Genomic DNA, 22044 nt, shown 5'->3' with positions numbered 1-22044 from the left:
CTGGCTTCAAACTCTTGAGAGATCTGCCTGCCTCTACCCCCAGAGTGCTGGGAATAAAGACACATACTACTACGCCTGGTCTTTCCAGGTGTTCTTAATAAAGAGCAGTACTGTTCTCCAGGCGATTTAGTTTGTCATCTAGTAAATTTATATAAAATTATATATGATGCTTTCGTATATAATGTAACATAGTATCTATAATTCTTTTCAACTTCTGACAGTACTAAATTTAGCGATTGCAAAATTGTGTTTTGGAAGTTATATTGTTAATTTAAAAGGCTAAATTTTGCTTTTCCAAATAATTTTATATAATGGTTATGGCTATGTTTGTGTAGAGAACTTTTATTTTTAATCATTGAGTCAACTGATTTGTTTTAGGAACCTTGTTCAGCAGTCTTGGGATATGGAAAGAAAATTGACAAGTCCATTAAAAAGGGGCTTTATTGGCTATTGCATATCATTGCAAAAGACTTTGATGCCTTAAGTGAACGAATCCAGAAAGACACAACTGAGCAGCGAGCTCTTGAGGAACAAGAGAAACGGGAGAGGGCTGAACGAGTCCGGAAGTTACGGGAAGAAAGGTAAATAGAGTAAAATTACCACAATTCCTTTGAATATTAAAAAGGGCAGCTTTAACCTGTTGGCTTTATTTGGTCTGTCTATTCAGTTCTATCTCTTTCTGTAGGAAAAAAGATTTTAAGTATATTTCCTATTTCTATGGCTCTTTGTATATAGACGTGCAGAATGTACTTTTACTTTCTGGTGCTAGAGATTCAACTCCCAGCTTTGTGCATGATGCTAGCCAGGCATTCTGCCATGGAGCCCTGTCTCCAGGCCAAGTGATGAACTTCTAAATTTCTTCTGGGTCTGTTATAGTAGTTAAGTATATTTCTTATATAGTAAAGTCCTTCCCAAATTTTTAAATTTGTACCAACTGTAAGTGAATAACTTCAGACTAGTTCTTAACATACAGGGAGATTCTACTTCAGGAAGAGGTGATTGTGTCTAGAAACATTTTATTAGTTTTGAGATATGTTGGTATTAAATCATCCTTTGATGTTCAGGAAGCCTCAGCAAAGAATTACTAGATTCAGTGTGTTGAAATGCAATAGAATGATAAGCCTGTCTACCCTCAACATAGAGCTAAGGTGTTAGTGGATAGATTAATTCAAACCAGATCTCGAACACTTAATTTGATTAAGAAGTTGCATTGTCTTGAGGTGCTCTTTTTATAGATTTATTTTATTATACACCTATGTGTGATTCTTTGTGGAAAGGAAATATTTAAAAAGAGCAGCAGTTTCCTGAGCTATACCCAGCTACACTTTGCCCTGGTAGACTGGCTTGGAGAGATTCTGACTCAGAACTCCAAAATCTCTCTACCCAGCTCGCTAAGTTCCCACTGGTGGGTTGTTACCATGCCAGCCCCATGCTTCAAAACCCCCACGGCCTTTCTGGTACACATCTGTATCTTTCTCTCTGGAACCCAGTCGAACAGCTTTGTGAAGGAAAACACCACACAAACTTAGTTCAGAAACAATGGTAACTTAATCTCTGGGTGCATCAACTAGAATCCTAACCTTGTAAGCCATATTAAATCTAAATCTTCCAGTGGCAAATCCTGGTGGATTCGCCATCTAATCCAGCAGACACTAGTAGCTACATCTTGTCCTGTCACTGTCCCTGTCCCAAAAGCCCCTCACTCTCTCCTTCCTCTCTCTCTCCATCCAGAAGTTCAGCCTACTCCCCCAGTAATTGCTCTTTTTATTCATTGGGGAAGGTTCATAAGAAGTCACCTGAGTGACTCATTCCTCATTCTAGACAACCCCTCCTGGGAAAGCAGAATTAACATCAAAATACAGGCAGTACCAGTGCCACCCACAATAGGATTGTACCCATGAGTGCATGAGTGCAGGGAGAACAGCAGCATAGGATTCCCTGGGCTGGACTTAAGGCAGTTGTAAGCTACCCAACATGGGTGCTGAGAACTGAACTTGGGTGTTCTGGAAGGACCTTGCTCAGGCTCTTATCCACCAGGCCATCTCTCCAAGCCCTAGCTTGAGTTTTTAAGAGGTATATATATTTTTTTATTTTATTTTAACTTTTATTGCATTATGATGAGAAAAGTTACATGATTTCAATTTATCTGAATTTGTTAACATTTAAAAGCATATTTTAAGTAAATAGAATTAAATCTCATTCTTGTTTCCCTTTTGTACCCCAACTCCTCCCAGAGACCCCCTCAATACCTACAATATCTTTTTTGTCATAACCCTTAAAATTTATAAAATATTGTAACAATAAAAATAAGTATCATAAAAGTTGTTTGATTTAAAACAACAATCAATTTAACAGTCTTATGTAGATGCTCATCTACTGCAATAGTGAAAATACTCAATATAAATTTTAAATAACTCCAAACATTTAGCTGTATACTTCAAAATAATACATCACTACTAGTATTTTCTTAAATGAACATAAATATATAAAGTCTTTTTGTTTGTTTTGTATTTAGTAGAATTTAAAATCTTGGCTCTTACTGTGGTACAAGCCCAAAATAAGAACAATTTTTAGACATTGGATTTCATTGTGATAAGGCTGTACTTCAATGACCCTCACATCACCAAAGGATTTTACCTCCATTGTAGCTAAACTGAGAGTTGATAGTTCTGCTGCACCAAGAAATGAATTGTAGGCTCGATTTTTGGTTACAGACTTGTTCTGCTGCACCAAGAAATGAATTGTAGGCTCAATTTTTGGATACAGACTTCCTGCTATGGTCAAAGCTATTTGACTTAAGTTAGTGACTTTATTCTCAGCCCACAGAGAACAAGTTACATTCATTTAAGAAATGGTGTAGGTATTAAGATGATCTATCCATAAAGTCATTCACCAACTGTTTCAATGAACAATGGTTCTGCTTGGAGAGTGGCACAGACATTAGGTAAGGGTGAGAATCTGGTTCATTAGCTGTGATAATTTGGAAAAGCATTCTTTAAGAGATATTTTTAATATACTCTGTCTAAAAGGAAGCATTTAAACTAAATTCATCAAGTTGAAAAAGGATTGCAAAAATAATTTCCCAATCATTTATAAATTATCTTAATGGTATAAGAAAGTGCTGAGATTTTAACATAGTTACATGTAATACTGGATCTTAAGTTACTTTACCACTTGTTTTGTGTTGGAATGGGAGAAAATGAGAATTTTTTTAAAGTAAATTCTTACAAATTTTGTACTTGAGCTGCCTTCATAGTATTGGCCTTCTGTGCGGTTTTACAAGCTGTCTTTAAGTTGTCTCCTACTCGTGGGACTTTGGTAGGCCTCATTAACATTGTGTAGGAAGCTTTCTGGTGGTACCTTTCATATAATCCAGAGATAGGACTTAAAGGAAAGAAATATGTGTGGAAATTACTCTCCAACTACCAAATTCCAAGTGACGTAATCATGCCTTTTTTAGGTCTCTCCTGATACCTGAAAATGTGATGAGTGGCCTTTTTTTATGTTTCTCTTGTTTTTAGAATTACTTCTTTTGAGAGTTTTGCCTGACTTATTTTGACCATATTCACCTACCTCTCAAATGGAATGGGTTGGGTAGCCTACCTGGGCTTCCAAGCTGTGTTCTAGATGACTAAGTAGTATATGTAGTTTTCTAAGCTGCATGTAGGATGAGTAGGAGGACTTCCTGGGTTCCTGGGCTACATGCAGCATAACTAGCTCCTGATGAGGGGTTTCTGTGAGAAACTATTGGCATTTTTAAAAAGTATTTTATTTTATTTTATTTTTATTTTGGTTTTTCAAGACAGGGTTTCTCTGTGTAGCCCTGGCTGTCCTGGAACTCACTCTGTAGACCAGGATGGCCTCGAACTCAGAAATCCGCCTACCTCTGCCTCCCAAGTGCTGGGATTAAAGGCGTGTTCCACTACTGTCCGGCTTTTTAATTGTTGTCATTTTTAAGGAATACAATATGGTATTTTAATATGAAAATGGTATGCTATTATTTTAAACTTAAAATTGTTACTAATGGATGAGTTACAACAGTGACTGATGTATATGTATGTTCATTTATAGAGCATTTTCAGATGAGCTACTTTCTCTGGTATTGAAAAAGCCCTATGAAATGTCTGTCGTAATCTCATCTGCAGGAAGTCTAAGCCTGAGAATTCTAGGTTAGAGGTCATAAGAAGTAGCAAAACTAAAATCTCCGTAGCTTGGCTTTCTGAGTTCAGAATGAAAAGGTAGATATTTTCATCATGGAGCATAGTTATCTAATATATCAATGAACTCTATTCTATATACAAGCTGATTGGAGAACCATTTCTTACTGTTATAATTACTAGAACATATTAATGGGTTTTGAGACATTTCCACACAATGTGCTTTGATCATATATACCCTTCCTAATAACTTCTTTTGTCCTGTTCTCTCATTTTTTCTGTTCTTCCATAACACGGCTTTGACATTCTGATTGATAGCTCTCCTACCTTTATTTTTTCCCAATATATTACAGAAAATATGCAATTTTTTTTTTTTTTTTTTTTTTTTGGTTTTTCAAGACAGGGTTTGTTTCTCTGTGTAGCCCTAGCTGTCCTGGAACTCACTCTGTAGACCAGGCTGGCCTCAAACTAAGAAATCTTCCTGCCTCTGCCTCCCAAATGCTGGGATTAAAGGCGTGCACCACCACCTCCCCGCTGTAATAAAGGATTAAAGACTTTAAAAAGAGAAAAGCATAGATGAGAAAAAGAAAAAAAAAAAACAGTTAAAGATTACTCAGTAAGTTAACATAGAAGAGCCATCTTAGCCAAAGTCCTGGGAGTGGAACTGACTCCCTGTGGGGTATTCTAATGGAGTCCAACAGGTATGAACTGCCAGTGAGTTGTAGCTGAAACCAGTTGTCAGTCCTCACTGCTTCCGCCCAACAATTTAGGTCAGTATCCAGGCTGCTCCCTGGCAGTTTCCTGCCACACAGGTTAATTAGTGGCGACTCTACAGGGTTTGTTCTATGTGTGGCAGAGGTGTGGCCTAAGTCTAGCTGCCAAGAGCACTTACTGCCCGTGGGTCCTCAGCAGTCTGTGCAGTGGCCAGGCAGAACATGCTGCCTGCAGAGGCCCTCAGCCTGCACGCCTGCAGGGCATGGCAAATACCCAAGCTGTGGTGATTTTGGAATGCCCCCTGTCAGTGAAGGAAACATTGAAACAGTGAATTCTGTGAAACAGAAGAGGCAGCCTGGGAGCTCCTGTGAGGAGTTTCCTTCCTCACAGAGTGGGACCATTCCACTGAGCATCTCGCTCCCCTCCATTCCTCAGCCTACCCTCCCTGCTTAAATATCCCAGATAGTTTGTCACTGATAACTTGCATAAAAATGTTGTTTGATGGTGCCCCACTTTATCTCTGTTACATAGGGTTCTTAGGGCCCCCAGCCATGTGATCGTTCACTTACTTGTTGACTGCTAGAGAAGTTTAGTTCCTAGAAATAGAACCTTTCTCAAAATGGCTTCTGGTTGGAAGCAGTGGAGTACTTACTGAGCTGAGTAATTGGCAGTTTCCCTGATTGTAGGGTTTTAGGTATTTTTAGGGACAAGTGTCACATTGAGACCATACTCTTGTTGTGGATTCACAGCAGGAGAAGCTTGGGTTTCTCCTGTAGTGAGGACTTAGACTTCTGCTATTACAATGTGTTGCAGATAAAACTTGAGTCTGCTGCCATTACACGTGTTGCTGGTGCCTTAACATTCATCCTAGGATTGCAGCTTCTAGCAGGTGTTCTCCTCCCACTAGAGGCCAGCTAAAGTTGATATCCAGAACAACTCTTGTGCTTGTTCAAGCCTTTTTCACTTCACATTGGTTTACTTTCTCTCCACTCCATATTGCTTCTCTGCATTCTTTCTCCCTGGCTTTCTGTCCTTGGAATAGCCATTCTCTTTTGTTACACTGACTTTTTACTTGGACACTAGGAAGCCAGTCTATTTAGCCAAGGTTCTTCTTCCTCTTAGGATTTCTTTTATTTTATTTTATTTTTTTTTTTTTTTTTTTTTTTATTTTCGAGACAGGGTTTCTCTGTGTAGCCCTGGCTGTCCTGGAACTCACTCTGTAGCCCAGGCTGGCCTCGAACTCAGAAATCCACCTGCCTCTGCCTCCCAAGTGCTGGGATTAAAGGCGTGCGCCACCACCGCCCGGCTCAGGATTTCTTTTAAAATTCAAGTGATTCATTTTTATAGAAGCATAGCATCCTATTATCAGCATGTCTTCTTGAAATGCTACTCTAATTAAAAGCCATGAGTAGATATTTAAAGAAAAAAATGGTTCAGCCCTTTTTCAAAAAGAATTTTTATTTTTTCCTCCCACAAACAGAGAACGAGAGCAGACGGAACTTGATGGGACCAGTGGTCTGACTGAGATGGACTCAGGACCAGTTCTTGTAAATCCTTTCCAACCCATAGCAGCTGTAATCATTGAGGTATGAATTGTGGCAAGTGAGATTTCTATGTGTTAAATAATAAAGCTTAGGCAAGGTGGTTAGGTATTGGGGCAACAGGCAGGGCAATTGAGGATTTGTCCAGAGAGCATTTGCAGTGAAGTTGAAAAGCATGTGTCTGCATACAGAGTGACCCTGTTCCACTCATGGGTCTCACTGGGAGCTGGGGAATGCAACACAGTGACAGAACTAATGCTTCACTTACACGATCATTTGTAAAAAGAGAGATGACTTCAAAATATGCAGGAATAAAAATAGAAGACTATAACTATGTCATAGTTAGTGTTTTGGATAAAAATCTATTTTGTCATATTTTTTGTAGTACTAACATTTGATCTTTTTTGAACAAGTATTGGTGTATTTTTTATTTGTGATCATGGAAAATAGAATTTAATGTTTATATTTTAAATTATATTATAGTCATGTATTATATATTGACATAACAACTTTACAATGCAAACCGCTCAGGCTACAAACCATAAAGTAAGAAGTAGCTGTTATTACATGTGCATTTGGAAACAGGTAAAATTCACAATGGAAACTATAACTAATTAAGGAAGTAAATAAATAAACCCCGATGCTAAAAGAGACACACCAGACACACAGTCCTGTGACTATAGTACTAGAAATTACTATAAGAATAAAAAATCCTGGGCATTAGATTATGGAAGGAAGGACTTGTTTCCCAAAGGTGGGAGAGGGTATGACCATAAAGGTGTTTAATAATCTTCTCTAGTAATAACATACGAATAGTCATGTCAAAGTTTGTTTGTTATATAGAACTGAGCAGGGGTTAGTGCTTTCAGGGGAACAAGGAAGCAACCTCGTCGCATACTGCTGAGCAAGGAGGCAGGGTTAGCTACTCTCAGCAGGAGCAGTCTCTTTAGGGAGCAGTCTTTCAATCAGAAACAAGGGGCAGGGAAGCTAGCATGTGCATTTTCTGTGTACACTGTCAACAATCTTATTTGGACCCTGAGGAAGGCTTTTCCATCTCTCTGAGCCTCCTGCTGGGATGGGAAAGGGCGGGGCCAGGGTGTCCCTTTGTCATTCCCATAGTCTGAGATACTTCGGTCCTGACATGGCCATGCCCATGTCAACAATAGACATTCACTCTTCCTATAATAATACAGCCATTGAAAACTATTAATATAATCAGGATCAGGGAGTTCATTGGGTAAATTAACTTATGTACAAGGGTGAGAGCCCACGTTTAGATCCATAGAACCATGTAAAAAGCTGGGCAAAGAGGTAACATGTGTACTGGGAGGTATGGAGACAGAGGTTCTGTGTAGCTCCTTAGCTAGCCTATTTAGCTTAGGGTCACTTAGAGACCCTGCATCGAGACTCCTACTGTCAGCCTGTAGACTCCACAAACACTGTACTCACACACACGTGCACACACCCACATTAACAAATTTATATGTATAGCATATTTGTAATAACATTATGTAATATATGTAGTACATGTGACACTATGTAATATTGTATGTATTTGTCATTAATATTAATATCTTTGTAATATATCATATATAATATATGTAACATATAGTATTACATGTGATATTATATACAATATTATATGTATTTGTCATTAATATTAATATATATTTGTTGTCTATATCACAAACACACACAAAGAAATGTTCACTCAGTTGGTAAAACAATAGGAGCATATATGTGTACAGATGTGGTTCTGCTTTCCTCTTCTTCCCTCCAGACACTGCTGCACACCAGGCTGGGAAGGATGAAGCAATCTAGACTGGTTGTTCAGCAGGATCCCTGTGGAGGTGGGGTGGGGCTTCTCCAAGAATTTTAGCCTTACAGCTCTCCTGCTATTCAATGAAGCAGCTCTGTTAGATGAGGTTCTGTCAAACAACTTATGGGCATACACTTTAATCCAGGTGAATCAAGGGCTATATATGGAGAGTGGGAAGAGAAGGTTCTTCTTTGGGTGAAGTTTTATTAGTTGAGGTGTAAGGTTCTGTGGATACCTTATTTACATGCAGAGACATTCTAGGAAATTGAACCTGTAATTTCTAAAAGGCTATCCCCCATTTCGCTCCGAGCTCAGGAAAGCTGTTCAGACATGGTAGACTACAACTTAATAGTGAGGTGCAACATACAGTCACATTTATTTATGTTCCTTGGTGTGTGTCTTTATGGGCATGGGAGAGGCTGAGAACATCTCATAATTATAAATGGAGTATGATCATCTCTAGATTATGAAACCACTGGTAGTAATTTTTAGACCTTTGTTTGTAGTGAATATTTAGCAGTTAATATGTTTTAATGTTATAGTCCCAACTCAGTGTACAAGGTACAGTGACAACTGAATCACCAAAGCTCTTACTTGATTTCTTCCTTGAAATGATCTTGAGTGCCACCATTGTGTAAATATAAGTGTATTTGATTTCTGTTAGAATGAAAAGAAGCAAGAAAAAGAGAAAAAGAAGCAGACCACAGAGAAGGACAGTGATGTTGGCCTACCAGAACATAAAGTGGAGCAGGAGCAGGCAGAGTCGCAGAGTGAGGCAGGCGGCTGCCTCCAAAACCCTGATGGGGGAGTGGTGGAGAGTTACAAGGAGGCATTGTCACAGCAGCTAGACAATGAGGATGAACATGACCAGCGAGCGTCAGAATCAGGAGGTAATTTTGTCATGTCATACTTTCCATGTGGAAATGAAAACTGTACTTGATTTCATTTTTACCGTGGTCGCAGAAATGGTTCCGTAGTACAGTACTACGCAAACTGATTGATTCTACACAAACTGAGATGATTCACACCACATTTGCTCACTTTAAAAATAATTGTTTTCTAGACAGATTTGTATTTTCTATACCCTTGTAAGTTTAACCAGTGCAGGTTATTGTTTATGTTACAGAGACCTTTTGTTTTAGAAAATGTTAGGTATCTAATGTGATGTATATTTAAACAGATGAAATAAATTTTAGGATTTCAAAATTTTTAGTTAAAGTATTTTTATAACTTTGTTCTAGAATTGTTTAATATACTGTAAAATTTTGCTTTTATGTTATTAGAATTTATATATTATTATAGAGAGCCTTAAAATGTTGATAAGTATTTCTGTGAAAATCTGTATGGTTTCTGATTTTTTTTTTCTTAGGAATAAAAGATTCTGCTAGGTCTCGAATATGATATAGGTTACATATACTTATATTGGACATGTGTTATGTAGGAATTATTTTAATGAGTAATGTGCTAAGATTTGACTAGACCCGTAATTGTATTTCAAATGGTTATTTTTGGAGTATTTTTCCTTAGAAGCACTCATTCTACATCTCTCCTGAGGAAAGCCATTCTCTTTCTCCTCTTTTGCATGCTTTTCTGAATTTTATGAAAATTCCTACACTCATAGTTGGACAGTTATAGTTGTTTAAGATGACTTTGAGTTCGTAAGAAATACTAGTTAATTTTTTTTGTTTTGTTTTTTTTGAGACAGGGTTTCTCTGTAACTTACTCTGTAGACCAGGCTGGCCTTGAACTCAGAAATCCACCTGCCACTGCCTCCCAAGCGCTGCAATTAAAGGTGTGTGCCACCAGACTTTCTTCTTGATATTGAAATAGGCTTTTGACTGTTAGTGTTTTATTCATTAATCATATACTTATTCTGTCCACCATTGAAAGTGTATTGTTAGTATATGGGCATTTGTATTTGGTCCATATTGTTGATAGGAATTCCCAATGTTGAGTAGAAGCAGTTATAGTGGTAATATTACCAATACTCTCATTTTATTGTTTGTTTTTACATTGTAGAAGTTTACTTTTTCATGATATAAAGTTCCATACCTATATTCTTCTAGATAACAGTAAGAAGAAAACCAAGAAACTCAGAATGAAAAGGAGTCACCGGGTAGAACCAGTCAATACAGACGAGTCTGCGCCTAAGAGTCCCACGCCACCCCCACCACCCCCTCCTGGTCAGTACATCCATCCTGACACTAGCTGTCTAAACACTGCTTTAAGCACTTCAGAAAAAAGAAAAAAAGAAAAAAGAAATTAGATAGTTTTCTGTTAGCATTTTCATTATTTTGTCAGGTTGTGAGGAAGAATCCTTTCCTGTCCATGTTATGCAATGTTTGCTAACATTTCAGTGTTGTTTTAAGGATGAAATGGTAAAATGTATTAACATGACTTTACACAATAATTCCTAGATGCAATCAGATTCTGTTTGAATTCTCTATATTTCAACTATATATGTGTGCATACACACACACATATATATGTATACATATATATGTATATATAGTTGAAGGGAATTGAAGTTTAGTGGATTTGAATCTAGAATGAGATTTTCAATGGTGGATCTTTAATCATTTCATCCTAAAAGTTCTATAAGTGTGTGATTTCCTCAGTAGAAATGTAGTGTGCATCTCTACCTCCTAAGATGTGGCATGGGTTAATACATGGAAAGATGTGGGTTACAGCAGCACACAACCTGGGAGTAGCCTTCAGCACTGAGCACAGTGTTCCAAGTTGTTGGTAAATATGTGTCAACTAAATGATAAATATGCAATCATAATCCCCTTGTAGTCTTGCTGACAACACTCTAAATGATAGCAGTTGTGATTATGAACTTTTACAAGATTCATTTCTAGTGTTCCTTTTAACAAAACAATTCTTTTAGTCTCTGCTAGGTATTAGAATGGCAGGCAGTAGACATTTGTGGTGGTAACAAGAGGGGTGAGTCTGTAATGAAAAGTATGTTAAGAGCTAACGTGCATGCTTGCTGAAGCCCATGTCAGCATCCAATAGTAAGATGGTGCATGGAAAGGTAACTGAAAATGTATACGTGGCTGTTCAGAATGGTTTACTCACATGGAATGATAACTATATTTTCTGTCAAGGGGGATCCTCTGAAAAGACCTTAAGTATTCATTTAACAGAGCTTCTAAATGTTTTTCTTTCCTTTAGTTGGCTGGGGAACCCCCAAAGTCACTAGACTTCCAAAACTTGAGCCTCTGGGTGAAACACGTCATAATGGTAATGCAAAAGGATCACTTTTCAAATATCATCTGTGCATATTACATTCACTTTTCTTTATCTTGTAACCTCAAGTTTTTAGGATTTTATTTTTGGTAGCTTTCAGATCCACTACCATCTTTTCCATTATACTTTTGACTTTCATTTTACCTTTTTTTTTTTTTAATTTTAAATGTACCTTACAGCTATATAATTTGACATTTTTTATCTCAGTACAAATATATAGAGATTCATTTTTTTGTGTTTATTCATGATAATCTTTTATAGAACCAATTATGAGAAAAGTTTTCCAGCAACTGCAGTTTTACTAACTATGCTAGAAAACTGTCAGGCCATGCTTATGTTCAATACGTTGTGATAATGAACATAATTGCTTTCTTTGCTTATAACACAAAGTCTAGATAGGTCAATACAGTATATAAAATGAGAGACCAAATCAGTAAACCAAATAAAATTACGCTAATTAGTAATTCTCTCGAAGGCTTTATTAATCTGGAAGACAGTTTTGATAAAATCATTGTAGCTATAATCCATTCAGTGCACTGCATTAGAACCCCAAGAAATAAAGCCTAGGAAGAGACAGGTAGGACTCACAGGCAGGTGCCATTGCTGACTGGAAATCAAGGTTTTTATGTTGTACTAGAGTGCAAAAGAGTAAGTCTAATTGTAGCTCCACACACGTGTGCATTAAGAGCATCCCATACACTTCATCTGCTAACTCAGTAACACCTTGTTTCCTAAAAAGATCACTTAGAAAAAAGACATTCAATCCTTAGAAAATCCCTCCCCCATGTCAGACTGAAACATATTATTCAAAAGTATTAAAGCCTACTTCTTGCTTTCCATTTTAGAACACGGTACAGGTCACTAGTGGTTTCTACTTAATCATTAGTGAAAATTAGAAACTGCATATTTGTAATTGAGTTGCTTCTTAACCTGTATGAAAGTGCCTGATATAATGATTCCAGTAAATTGCCTATTCTATTTTATTGACTGATTTTTATACTGTAATATTTTTATTGATAGCTTAGATCCTATTTTATTATATAAATCTGACTTTAGTCACATTAAAACACATTATCAATTTATATATTCAGTGTCAGAAAATAGTATTAGAGTTCTTCCATTTATATGCATACATATACATATATAGAAAAATAATTTTTCACAAGACCAATATTTTTTCTTACTGAATTCAAGTTTTAAGCACCTTTCTTAGTCATGATTCACAATGCTATGACAGAATACCAGACAAAACACCTTACTAGAAGAAAAATGTAGTTTGGTTCATGGCTACTGAAGGATTTTTTTTTTTCCCATGTGAAACAAGCCATAGCAGAATGACTCAGTCCCTGGAGCAGAGAGCTGGAGTGGCAACTTGATGACATGGCAGCAAACAGAAAGCACAGATTGCTCGATCCAGAACCAGAGCAGGAGTGGCCTTCAGAAGCTGTCCCTAGTCACCTACTCCATCTCCTGATGGTGCTTAGACAGTGTCACTGGCAGGGACCCACGGACCCTGACACAGGGACAGTTCTGAATGAAAATGTGACCTGCTACTCCTGGACCCTGCTAGTTCTTGTCCATCTCAGTGCAGGTAGAACTTGTATATGTAGTCTGACCAGTCCCAGGATTATGCAATTTCCAAAGTTCAAAATTCCTTTTGAAACACAAGACAATATCTTAGTTGTGAGCCAGCTAAAATAAAAAAGAAAGTTACATCCTTCCAGTATAAAATGGCACAGAATAAACATTCCCTTCCCAGATGATGTGAAGCAAGACTGAAGCCTAGTAGGGCAAATACTAAATCCTGCAGGTTCATGTGCACCATACAGGCCACATGGTGGTATCATGTCAGCTCCTCTGGTCATATTCTGCCCTGCACCTACAGCTTTGCAATTTGTAGCAAGCATGGCCTTTCTCTTGAGGTAGGTCCCCAGTGCCTGCAGTGTTCTTTGACAGACATCCTATGTTCTGGCATCTCTAGTGTAGCAGCCTAGGCTTTGTTGTCTTAATGGCTTTGTGGCCCACACTGTCAGAATCTGCCATTGCTTAGCATGCCCTTGCCTCGGGCTGTTCTCTGCACTCCACAGAGGCTTCCATGATCCTATAACCCTTCACCACAAGGACAGTGACAACTTCTGCCATCTGAAGACAGTGAACTTTTATGGACTAAGACTGTAGTACTCTGAGTGTCTCTGTCTTGCTGCAAAATGTTTCTGCAGGTGGCTTTTTTCCTAAGGTCACCCTTTCTGTTCTCTCTTTATAAATGGAAGTTATTCAAGTGAGTTTGTACCTTTACCTTATAGGACATGCTCTGTAACCTCAGGCTTCAGTTTACCCTTTCTATTGTTAAAATGCAGTATGTGAAGTCAGGCCTACAGTGTGTGCACTTGCTCTGTGTTAAAAGCACTCCTTTCCTTTTCCAGACTAAACTGCTGCTTTGTGGACATTTCTGTTCCACTCTGGCTACCCCATTCTTGTATAAACTGGCTAGAAGCATCTAACAATAACCATTTCCCAGCCTGGATGTTAGATTCCAAATGCACTAGTCTATTTATTACTTATGAATCCAGAATGGAGAGGATGTGGTCAGATCCTCTATTGCATCATGTGGTACAAATGACCTCTTACCCAATTCCAGTAGAGTGCTTGTTCCTTCTGAAGCCCCATACCCATGACCTTCATGGAATGCATTTCTGTTGCATTCTTCCAGATGTTTTCCTCATCTTGCTGATGTCCAGCAGAATTTCCACTGTTTGTTCTGTATTTATAGCATTTTAGAGTTTCTTTAGCCAATAGCTCCAAACTCTTTTGCATTGATCCTAAAAACTAGATGTAAAGATCTAAGAACTAGATAGTCATTTTCATCATAGCATGGACTCCATTTCTCTGCTACTAACTTTATGTAGGTTCTACAGCCTTCAAAATGGCCGCACCACCAGGTCACAACTAATACATTGAAACGAGCTATGGCAGGGTGGGGGTGTCATTTCAGACCTAAACAATAACAGTGCATATTTTATATTTGCCATCAGCTAAAATTTCTTATATCAAGATAAGACATACACTTTACCCAATAGAAAAAAATAGTCCTCAGATATAATGTAGTATCTATGACAATAAGTTCTTTAGTACTGAATTGGAGTAGTATTCAGAAACTCTGTGGGCAGTTATAGAAAGTGTCATAAGAGCTGGGTATTCAAAGAATAAGAAGGGCAAGGAAAAACAGAATTCAGAAGTATGTATACCTATAATCTTAGCACCACTGAAGACTGAGACAAGAGGGTTCGGAGTTCCAGGCCAGCTTAACCTACATGAGTGCTTCTCTAAAGAAGAGAGACCAGAACAAAACAGAGATAGAAAAGAACAATAGCTTGTTTGAAAAATGGCATAAAGCTACATAGTGGGTAAGAAGGGAAATTTTAAATGATAGAAAACATTGAAAATGGAATTCTGGCCTTTGGCTAAATACTGAAGGTCTTGCATATATTTAAAATATTAAGGCCTACTATTAATAAATTTTCAAGAGCTAATAGTTATTTAGTACATGGGCAAGATGTTACTTTGATTTAATTTATAAAAAAATTACTTTATGTGTATGAGTTTTTTGCCTGCAAGTCTATGTACCATGTGTGTGCCTGTGCTACTCAGAAGAGAGCATCAGATCCCCTAGAACTGCAGTTACAGATGTTTGTTATGAGCCATGTTACAGTTGCTAGGAAATGAACCCCAGTCCATTGGAAGAGCAGCTAGTGATGAGAACCTCAGAGCCATCTCCCCAGCCCTTCTTCTTTTTATTAACTTTGAACACATTTCTTTTCCCATTATATATAGAAGTATGTGGACAAAAGTCTGATGACAGATACACAGTAGCTACATGATATGTGATGACATAGTGAATGATTAAAATCAAGTGCATGTAGTTTGTGAGTTTAACTTTACTGACTTGAACAGTTGCCATAATCAGATAGAAGGCAGCTTGAGGGAGATTCTAACTTTGATTATAGTTACTTGCTTTGGTAAGAGTTTGATGGTTTCTATATCACTTTGATCACTTACACAGCTTCCTTTGTGTAACAGGTAGGACAGAGGCATTCAGACAGACAAGAAATGAGAATCTTGTTTGTTTTGTAAACACTTGCAGTCTGTATATTCATCAATGTGTTATATATTACACATTATGAAAAATGAATCACTGGGCAGTGGTGGTACATGCCTTTAATCTCAGCACTTGGGAGGCAGAGGCAGGTGGATTTCTGAGTTCAAGTCCAGCCTGGTCTACAGAGTGAGTTCCAGGAAAGCCAGGACTATACAGAGAAACCCTGTCTCGAAAAACCTAAAAAAAAAAAAAAAAAAAAAAAAAAAAAAAAAAAAAAAAAAAAAAAAAAAAAAAGAAAGAAAGAAAAATGAATCAGAGTTTCTGGTGGTCAAAAATACCAGCTATTACAAATTAAAGAATATTGTCAAAGCTTCAGATTCTGATGGATGATAAAAATTTGTATATCCTTTTACTGCTCTCCAAATTTTATTGTAAAAATGTCTGATAACCACTATGAAAATGTTTAGGCAATTAAAATCCTCTGTCATATAGAATGATTCTGATTTTTGTAAAGTGATACAAAGCTCACTCACTACAAAAGCATACTAATTTTTTCAGAAGAAAAAAGTCATGCTGTTTAGTTTAATAAAAATATTTTATAATTCATCAAAATAATTGGACATCTTATAATTTTCATTATGACATTATGACAATGGTAACTGTAAGAAAGAGTGACCTTCCATTGTGGTTTGTGATTTCAGTTCTTCCAGATTGCCTATAAGGCAAAATCACATTAGGCAGGATCTGAAGCTTTTGTGCCACAGAAGCTTGATTCTGAAGCTGCAGAATCAAGATTTGAACTTAGGTCTGCCTGTAGTCTTGAAGTCCATACATTTAAGTTGTTAGGGTTATAATATTACATTCATATTGGTTAAGGGATCTTAGCAGCTTAATTTTTGTTTGGAATTTACAATTCCCTTGAAAATAATTCCCCCATTATTTTTCTAATATATTTATTTTAAATGCTCTTAAACAGTTGTGCTTCTAAAAGAATTTGAAGGTAAAACACTAGAAAATAATTTATGGTGACTTAAGTATGGCATTAGGTTTATAATCTAATTTGTAGCAAAGTAAGAAATAGAAATGTGAGCCCATGAGTTGGCTAAGCTGGTTAAGTTACGTTATGCTGTCAAGCCTGAAGATCTGAGTTTGATCCCTAGGACCAATACAGTTGAAGGAGAGAACCAATTCCCACAAGTTGTTCATACACAAACATCAAAATAAATAACTGTGATATTTTTAAAAGACTATAGATTATTATAAATGGAACGAGAGTACCTGGGAATATGGCTCCATAGTAAGAATGCTTACCTGGTAATGCACGAGGCTCTGGGATCATTTCCCAGTATTTTATACACTCAAAAGGAAAGACCATTTTATACAATATTGTTACCAAAGCACAGAATTGTGGAAGTATTAAGTATGGAAGGCCAGTCTGCTTCTATTAAAATATGTAGATATAATGGCCACTAGGAAAAATACCTGGTGTATACAAATAGTGACTGCCAAGGTCTTAGCAGCAGATGGTGTAGATTCTCAGTATTTTGTGTGTGTTTTGTAATATGAAATATAATAAAACATCTATAAGTATATCTATTTGATACAACACTTTAGCTGTCATTTAAAATTTACTCTGGTTATGTTTTGAATCCATTTAAATGTTCTTGGATTTAGTTTGTTTCTGTTTTCTGTCTTCCCCACCTATACACTCGCTTGAGAATTGCCTACATCTTAGTCTTCTAAAGATGATGGATGGAAAACAATTATCAGTGAAAGACTTGAGTACCATACTGTTTCACGTTTTTTCATTTCCCTCCTCTGTGCAGATTTCTATGGGAAGCCCCTGCCTCCCCTGGCTGTACGACAGAGACCTAATGGTGATGCTCAGGACCTGATCTCATAACCAAGGTGAACTGAGACCTTTCCCCAAAGCAGAAAAGCCCTGAATGCTGATGACTGGGGCAAGACAACCATAATTATTTCAGGAAGGAAAGAATATCCAAGAGCTTGACCTGATAATTTACTTCTCCATGTTCTGTGGCTAAAGCAAAAAGAAAACCAAATGACCAGTAGCTGACAAGAGCACCTGGCTGAGTTAGCAAGTCATGGTATTTATTCTTTGGTTTACACATCCCGACTTTTGGACATACTCCTGAAGAAAAACCTCAGAAGTTGAGCCAATGGACTCTACATACCTGATTATTTAATAATCTGTATTTCTATGCATTAAACATGTTTTATAAAGTACATATACATGAAAGGGGAATTCCTGGGAATTTATAATCTAAATTTTAACTATTTTTATATATTTTTTCTAAATGTTTTGTTTAAGTTTGCTACTGTATTGACTACGCACTTTCCACCGATGCTCTGTTTAAACTGTCTGGATAGAAAGTTGATTTACTGAACACACATGAAGTGTATATGCATGTATGCTTTGTGATAACATTTTTTCTAAAATGTACACTCTATCTTGGTGTAATTTTAAAATAGTTACTATTTTAAAAAGCAAATCCTCAGATCTTCAATCTACCAAATTACATGATTTGAAAGTTCCAAGGAGAGAATTCAGTTCTGTTGTCACTGTTTTCCTTGATGATGATCTCAATAAATGTTAAGACATGTGAAATACCATTAAGAAAACAACTAAATTTGTTAAATTAGTAAAAATGTATCCTGTGCGATATGATTCAAAGGGAGCCTCCTAAGGGACTGGACATTTCCTGAGCTCAGGAGCCCTTGCCATGCTCTCTGTTAGCAGCTTTGTTGGCTGCTTTGGGCTGTTTTCCTTCGTTCATGCCTTGAAATTAAAGGTAAAGGACTGTAAAGGCTCCTGCAGGTCTAGAGCCTTCAGGTTTCCAGCCAGCACAGCCCTATGAATGAAGATGTTGGTACAAGTCCTTTCTAAAGCACTAGTTCTAACATGACTTCTTAATTTTTGATGACAACACTTACTCTGCTCTTGAGTGCCATTCATAAGGCTCTTTGTCTGCTTGCCCTTTGCCAAAACTTTTAGAGATATTTTAGTAATGGATTTATAGTGTAATATTCAATTGGAGGCATACATTCAAGTCAAGGTGAAATAACAAAGATCAAGTTCTTTATCACCCTGTTAAGATTGGTACCATATATTTGCAATGGACATACACTGTTTTCTGAATGTGAGTTTACCTAAGGTAGATTGATCTGCTCATTTGCCTTTTAAATATTTATAATGTGTTGTGTTCACATTTTAGCTCTTCGGACCCAGATCAGTCAGGCCACATGATGCTAGTTGGCCCTGGTAGCATTTCTGTGAGTTTGTGCTTGGTACCTATCTCGTACACTGATGGGGGAAAAAGGTTTAATTTCTATGCAAACCTCATATGCAGAATTAGCAGGTGGCTCAGAGAAGAGAATCACAAGACAGGATGTATATTCTGAACTGGAGTTTAGAGGAAAAGTGCTCATCTTCTTGGTTCATTTTGTAATATTTAAATTTCCTTTTAAAACTAAACATACTTTTGCTATCTTTTAATGCTCATCTGGTTTGAAGATATTTTTGCTTCCTACCAGTGTTTACTATAAAGTACAGTAATTATTGACTCTATTTCATGAAAACAGTTTTGAAATTGAATGTAACATAAACCAGAATCGATGTTTTCTATGGTACTCTCAAAAAATATGTTTTCTTAAAGCTGTGTAAAAAAATCCTTTAAAAACTGTTTTGTAAATCCTGTCAGATTTTAATATTTCAGTGCTTATTTTGTTATATTATACATTTTCATTCTTATTCATCATGAATTATATAGCATTTCACACAATAAAAAATTATTTACAATAATATACCATTTCTCTATTTTTAAAGATTGGTTGATTGATTGTTTGCTTTTACATATATTAGTACACTTTAGCTATCTTCAGACATATCAGAAGAGGGTATCTGATCCCATTACAAATAGTTGTGAGCCACCATGTGGTTGCTGGGAGTTCAACTCAGAACCTCTGGAAGAGCTGACAGTGTTAACTCCTGAGCCATCTTTTCAGCCTACCATTTCTCTTTTTATTTGGTAATTTTTAAATAATTTTCTTTAGCCTATCAGATGATGTTTTTTCATTATTACTGTTGAAAGAGTTAAATTGGTAGAGTAAGGTAACATACTTTTTCTTGTTTTATATGAAAACTTTAAAGGATTAGGAAACAACATTGTGCTTTGTTTTCCTTTGCTAGTTCCCAGTATTTTGTCAACTCTACTGCCCAAAAGATACATTTTAACTTCTTTATAAGGCAATTCCATGTGCTCTTACTGGATAATCCATATATATGTACTACATATATACTATCATATGTAATTAATGTCGAGTGTAGGGAGTGTATGATGGTTTGAATATACTTGGCCCAGAGAGTGGCACTATTAGGCCTTGGGGAGGAAGAGTGTCACTGTGAGGGTGGGCTTTGAGACCCTTCTCCTAGCTGCCTGAGGACAGTCTGCTGTTGGCTTCCTTTGGATAAAGATGCAGAACTTTCAGCTCCTCCAGTGCCATGCCTGTCTGGATGCTCTTGTGCTTCCTGCCATGATAATGGACTGAACCTCTGAACTGGTAAGCCAGCCCCAATTAAATATTGTACTTATAAGAGTTGCTTTGATCATAGTTTCTCTTCACAGCAGTAAAACCCATCAGAGCAGAGTGCTAACTAAATTTGAGCCTTGTAGTTTATAAGTTTTCCTCAATTTTCAACTCTTTTTGTGCTGGGGAAAGCAAATGTATATTTTTTTATGAATTAAGTGCTGTTTTCTTTTCTTGGAACTCTAATTTTTTTTATCTGTATGGGTGCTTTGCTTGCATCGAGTTTGTGTTTGTATATGTGTGTGTGAGTGTGTCAGAGGGAGAGCAAGAGAGAAATAGAGAGCAAGAGAGAGAGAGAGAGAGAGAGAGAGAGAGAGAGAGAGAGAGAGAGAGAGAGAGAGCTGTTGAATTCCTTGGAATTAGAATTCCTGATGGTCTTGAGCTGCTATGTGACCTCTTAGACTCAAACTCAGGAACTATAGAAGAGCAACTAATGCTCTTTTTAAAAATTATTTTATCTATTTACATCTCAAATGTTTTCCCCTTCCCGTTTCCCCCTCAAATATTTGCCCCTCATCCCCTTCACCTCTGAGAGAGTGTCCCCCTGTACCCTGCCACCCTGGGACATCAAGGCTCTACAAGATCAGACACCTCCTGTCCAACTGAGGCCAGACAAGATAGTCCTCTGCAACCTATGTGCCCAGGGTCTCGAACCAGCCTACCTTTGTTGGTGGCTTATTCTCTGGGAGCTCCTTGTGGTCCTAGTTAGTTGTCACTATCCATCCCACCAAAACTAATTAAAATTCGACCTAAGCAAGAAAAGAGTCATGGAAGCCTTGACTGCTGACAGGGAGAGCATGGGAGATACTTAGGAAGGAGGTCCATGGAGATTAGGAGAGTTTGTCGGATGACCTTGAGGTTTGGCCCTGAGACTGTGTGTCAGAGTGGAGATAGCTTGGCTTTGGTTATGTTTTGTAATTGGGAGTCCAGGATTTGTTCACAGTGTCTAATGTTGAGGACTTGGGGACAGCTAATGAATCCAGGAGGAATCAGTTGTAGGTGGGTGTGTGACGATCATTTGGGCAGAAGAAAAGTAGGAATGTGAGCAGAGAGATGCAATTTGTGAAGAACCACTCATCTTGAGGGAACAGAACCAGAGGGTGAGGATGAGTTGTAAAAGTGGGGTGGCAGCTCCACAGGCTGTCATGTTGGTGGTGTTAGGTTGTCTTTGCTGATAGTGAAAGGCTCCGTTGATGTCCAAATTCTGTGAGATCATCTAATGCTAGACCAAAAACAAGATTCTGAAGCCTGTGGTTGATCCCCCTACGTGGGACAGCTTAAGGAATTGGCTGAGGAAGGAGAACAATTGTTTCACTGTCTGGAAAACCTCTGAACACTCCAACCTGGTTTCTTGCCATGCCATCTGTGATAACTGTACAGTGATGCCGACAAATCATACTTCCTGGGATTGTATTCGTAATCCTTCAATTAATGTAGGTTTAAGTTGGGAAGACATGGATATTCCTGTGGTGGTCAATGACTCTTGGCTATCTGGTCCTTATGACCATCATGGATCTGCTCAACCTGCACAGGAGGGTAAAGAAATTGTAAATAATACTGTGAGAATAAAAGAAATTCCTATTCATATGGGTAGTAGAATTTATTGTTTAAACATAACTTCTCAATTTAATTACCTAGAAGTGATCATAGTACTACCCAGAATTCTTACAGAAAACTACTTATGCTTTGTGCACTTGGATTCGAGGGACAAAAGATTAATGCCACTGGTTCCATAAATTTACCATCCTGCAAATTGTGGAGTACTAATAAGAACTTTTGATATATTGGCTGCAATGTATAGGTGAGAATCCTTGGGTGCTTGTTAAGCAAGGAGAAGTCATTGACTGGAGCCCTCAT

At 37.4% G+C, this 22044-nt stretch overlaps 1 protein-coding gene across 3 annotated transcripts in view; it reads left to right on the top strand.

The window, feature by feature from the left end:
- Window positions 1–19402, top strand: part of Arl13b (ADP ribosylation factor like GTPase 13B) — a 59665-nt gene extending 40263 nt beyond the window's left edge. For 2 of the 3 annotated variants that reach the window (XM_031364201.1, XM_031364203.1), the window contains exons 5-10: window positions 379–581; window positions 6352–6457; window positions 8896–9121; window positions 10298–10414; window positions 11409–11477; window positions 17406–19402. In XM_031364201.1, the coding sequence (XP_031220061.1) occupies window positions 379–581; window positions 6352–6457; window positions 8896–9121; window positions 10298–10414; window positions 11409–11477; window positions 17406–17482 (798 nt within the window). In that variant the 3' untranslated portion in view covers window positions 17483–19402. The remainder of the gene's footprint in view (window positions 1–378; window positions 582–6351; window positions 6458–8895; window positions 9122–10297; window positions 10415–11408; window positions 11478–17405) is intronic. The other variant, XM_031364202.1, reaches the window with a different exon arrangement.
- Window positions 19403–22044: the final 2642 nt, after the last annotated feature.

This window comes from Mastomys coucha, unplaced genomic scaffold (assembly GCF_008632895.1).
Source record: "Mastomys coucha isolate ucsf_1 unplaced genomic scaffold, UCSF_Mcou_1 pScaffold12, whole genome shotgun sequence".
Lineage (NCBI taxonomy): Eukaryota > Metazoa > Chordata > Mammalia > Rodentia > Muridae > Mastomys > Mastomys coucha.
The sequence above is the reverse complement of the archived record's forward strand: the minus strand, read 5'-3'. Positions and strand labels throughout refer to the sequence as shown.